The 4,161-nt window shown below is 37.8% G+C and overlaps 1 protein-coding gene across 1 annotated transcript; it reads left to right on the top strand.

Moving 5' to 3' along the window:
* Window positions 1–980: 980 nt before the first annotated feature.
* Window positions 981–3,887, top strand: LOC131237384 (UPF0496 protein At1g20180-like). The gene is made up of 2 exons (XM_058235114.1): window positions 981–1,321; window positions 2,729–3,887. The coding sequence occupies exons 1-2, from the start codon at window positions 1,282–1,284 to the stop codon at window positions 3,781–3,783; spliced, it is 1,095 nt and encodes a 364-aa protein (XP_058091097.1). The 5' UTR covers window positions 981–1,281; the 3' UTR covers window positions 3,784–3,887.
* Window positions 3,888–4,161: the final 274 nt, after the last annotated feature.

Here is a 4,161-nt window from a genome sequence, read left to right as displayed (position 1 = left end):
TGAAAATAGATTGTAAATTTCTATGAAATCTTGTTAAAAACAAATAAGAAAAACAGTATTTCATTTCCTATAGTTTCTTGGAAATTATAAGGTTTCCGAAGAAACATCATTCCTTTTCTCATGCTTTCATGAATCCAAACAGGTCCTAAGCAATCCAGAATATACCAAAAATTGCCTTGAATAGCCAAATTTCCCTACTAGTGCTTTCTAAGAAGAAAATTATGTAAATGCCCTCATTTTTGTTCTTTAAAAAGGAAATGAATTGAGAATTGTGGGACCATGTACCATGTATCAACATCTAACCCATCCAACATATGCACTCCACCATGATTAATAGACTAACCAAAAACCTTGTGGATCCAATCACAATGTGGGTAAAATCATAATGGATCCAATCACAAGGTGGGTCAAATCTATAAACATTCAAATTCATGTATAGCCCATTAGATGGATAATTGGATTGACCAGAATTTTGCTTCATGATCTCACTATGGTATGGTTGGTTGGTTGTTACTCACATTCCACTTAGGCCCACAATTATGGACTTTGCTACTTTTCAAGAAAAGATAAACTTCTGAAAAATAAAAAGAAAAGAAAAGATAAACTAGGCCATTCTGATAAAGAAAGCCCTACGTAAACTATTTGCCCACTCATATTACACGAAAAGAATATCTTACACTGTTGTTAAGGATTAATATTTCACCATAATCATATGGTGAGCCCCACCAAGAACGGAGATTCTTGAGCAGTTTGTGAGTCCAACCACTTCACCAAACTATGAAGGGTATTTTGGTCAATTTCTCAAAACCAAAGCTTAGAGTGGCATCGTAATATTCTAAAAACTAGGGCTCTTTTTGTTGTGGCATTGTCGTCCACAAGTCTAAAATCGTGTTTGCATTTTGCACACAAACGTCTCTTCTTTTCAACTTTGTAACGACAAGATATGAAGAGAGAGAGAGAGAGAGAGAGAGAGAGAGAGGAATAAAAAAGAGAGGGAAACAAGCCTGCATGAGAAGCGGAATGCTTCATGAATTCAAGCCTTAAAGCTTGCAAACAAGTTGGAGAGGGTTGAGATTTTAACAAAGAAAGAGATTCCAAACAGGTTGTAGCGTAAATCTCAATCCTCAACCCACTTTTTAATGGCTTTAAAAGCTAGATAGAGTTTGGTTTTTCCTGTTGAGATTGATAAAGAATTCCATTTGAAATCACTCTCGAAAGGGAAACTTAGATAACCACTTCTTTATGATCAAAACATCTAGTGGTTTGTAACGAGAGCTCACGATGTGGACACGGCTGAGACGTTCGATGAAGATTGTGAAAGGTGCGTTATCTTTTATAGACTTAACTTCTGAATGACTACCGCTTTCCTTTTTGTTTTAATCTCTTTGTAATTTTATATTGAAAGTACATCAGAACCATCCAAACAAAATGCAAGGAAATTGAAGATTTTCATTCTCTCAAGGCATAATCCATTTACTTCATTTTCCCTTCCCATCGTTCTTTTTTCTTTTCTTTGTTTATCATGAGATTGAAGAGATATCTCAACAGTAGGTGCGGTTTCTACTCATGGCTAAATAATATCTGGATTGCTTCATCGGTTGACCACCTGTTAGATAAAAAAAAGTTCCGTTTTCGTCCCAAACACAAACAGGGAACTTCCCTCTTCGGAACTACGTTTGGAGACGTGGGCCCATGTTTGCTATCCAAGCATTGGTCCCCTCATGGATGGACCATTCCCTCAAAAAATTCAGTAACTTAGCTTTTATTTTTGAAAGCCATATGTTTTCAGTTTTCCTATGAATGAATCTTGAATGTCAGCGATCTGAATCGACATTTCACAAACTAAGAACTAGGCTTCGGTATCTAATGTGTTCCTAAACCATTTAGCGATTGGTACTAACCCTACAAGCCTTGAATTGGTGTACCTTGATCTATCTAGACCATCCAATTACTTGAGGAGCCATAATGCAAAATCTCCACCCCTGGGAACTTCGCAAGTATCTGATCCGTAGGCTGTGTTTTTACCGATCTGCTGACTATCTTTTTATGGTCATGAAATGATTAAAAAATAAAATAAAATAAAATCTACAGGTCCAATGGCAAGAAACAACCAATCACCCCATCCATGAGACGGCGTATCAAATGATCGGTCTATTCGGATATGAAGAAAGATTTCAAGAAATGTCAGATCTATTAACTCTATTGCAAGGGATTTGTCTTTTCTGTTGATTTCTTCTTATGGGATTAAAAAAATAATAATCTGAAATAAGGTATAATCTTTAGGTAATTGTTTTGAGGAGATGATGCAATGTGTGCAAATAAAACAAACTTATAATTTGTATCAACATGAATGAATGAAGTTGAAGATGGAAATTTCAGTTAAGTGCTTTTTCATGAATGAATGCAAGGAAGAAATCCCTTTTGAGAATTTTCATTTATCTGTTTTGTAAATATGTTTTGTAATTTGTATCAACATGAATGAATGAAGTTGAAGATGGAAATTTCAATTAAGTGCTTTTTCATGAATGAATGCAAGGAAGAAATCCCTTTTGAGAATTTTCATTTATCTGTTTTGTAAATTTGTTTTGTAATTTGTATCAACATGAATGAATAAAGTTGAAGATGGAAATTTCAATTAAGTGCTTTTTCAGGAATGAATGCAAGGAAGAAATCCCTTTTGAGAATTTTCATTTATCTGTTTTGTAAATACGTTATACTTTCATTTCAGCTGGTGGTGACAAATCCAAAGCGGACCAGCAAAGCTTCAATGTGAATGAGGAATACTTGAGTGTATTCAGAACAGAATCATATGCAGACTTCTTCACCAAAGCCCAATTACTTGTCACAGAGGCCACTTCTTCATCACCGTTATCCCGCTCGTACACTCAACTCTCACAAACCCTCCTCCAACCAGGCCAAGAAACCATTGCCCATGTCCTCGAATCAGCTGTATTTTTCAAGAACTCGGATCTGAAAGACCTCGTACTCGACTACTTCAATGTCAGTGCTGAAGCTTCCAGGATCTGTAGCTACCTGCTGCAAAGCATCAACCAAACGCAATCCAACCATCAATTCATACAAAATGCACTGGAAATCATTGGCGACTATTCTCCCGACCAGTTCGAGTCTGTGATTTCGGAGTTGGATGCATTCCGTGTCCTAAACAATCCGTTCTCGAACGTAAATGGACGCAATTTCAAGGTGATCAATGAACGTTACTCCTCGATCTTGCACCACCTAAAATCAAGGAGAAGGAAGGTGACAAGAAAGATCAAGGCAATAAAATATTTCAAGCAAGGCTCTCGAATTTGCCTAACAGTGGCTTGTGGTGCAGTCGCAGTGGTAGCCGTCGTCCTGGCAGTGCACACTCTGGCAGGCCTACTACTGGGGCCCGCGATATTCTGCTTCTCACCGCCACATCTAAAGAAGAAGTTCCTGCCCTTCAGATCTTTAAGAAGCAGATTGCTTAAGAAGCAAAAAGAGCAGCTGGATGTAGCCGCAAAGGGGACGTACATTTTGAATAGGGATTTTGACACGATGAGTCGACTTGTGACTTGGGTTCACGATGAGATCGAGCACAACAAGGCCATGATAGAGTTCTGTATTGAGAGGAGGGAGGATAAGTATCCTGTGCAAGAAGTAATCAAGGAGCTTAGGAAGAGTGATGAGGGATTTAGGAAGCAGGTGAATGAGCTAGAAGAGCATGTGTACCTTTGTCTTGTGACTATTAACAGGGCTAGGATTCAGGTCGTGAAGGAAATTTCTACTAGTGTAGATAGATAGTAGTGATGTAAATCTACACTTCATTCTTTTAATCTTATCTAATTATATATATGTATACATGTGTATTGTGAGAAAATAATATAAAACATCGTTTTTTTTTTTTCTTTTTCTTCGCTTCAAAGACGAGGGCTGGCTTATTATGGTTTTAAATATAAATTTCAGTGTGCTACTCGCCCATGAATTGAAATATGTGTGAAAATATAGGGCTGTAAATGGCCCAGGTCGGGCTTGGCAAAATCAAAATTTCAATTCGCTGGGCCCATCCCAGCCCGAAAAGTTCAAAATCTGGGCTGAAGCTAGCCAACTCCACGCCTGGCCCATCAACAGCTCCATGTGCCAAACACCGAATATTGAATTGGACGTAATGGTTCCCAACTC

The sequence above is a fragment of the Magnolia sinica genome, chromosome 2 (genome assembly GCF_029962835.1).
Source record: "Magnolia sinica isolate HGM2019 chromosome 2, MsV1, whole genome shotgun sequence".
NCBI lineage: Eukaryota > Viridiplantae > Streptophyta > Magnoliopsida > Magnoliales > Magnoliaceae > Magnolia > Magnolia sinica.
Note: the sequence above shows the minus strand (reverse complement) of the source record. Positions and strands in the feature narration are given on the sequence as shown.

Bases quoted from the DNA above. Each gene is read 5' to 3' on its own strand.
- LOC131237384 (XM_058235114.1), top strand. From the start codon at position 1,282: ATGTGGACACGGCTGAGACGTTCGATGAAGATTGTGAAAG. The intron at 1,322-2,728 runs GTGCGTTATCTT...CTTTCATTTCAG, and splicing joins TTCGATGAAGATTGTGAAAG to CTGGTGGTGACAAATCCAAA.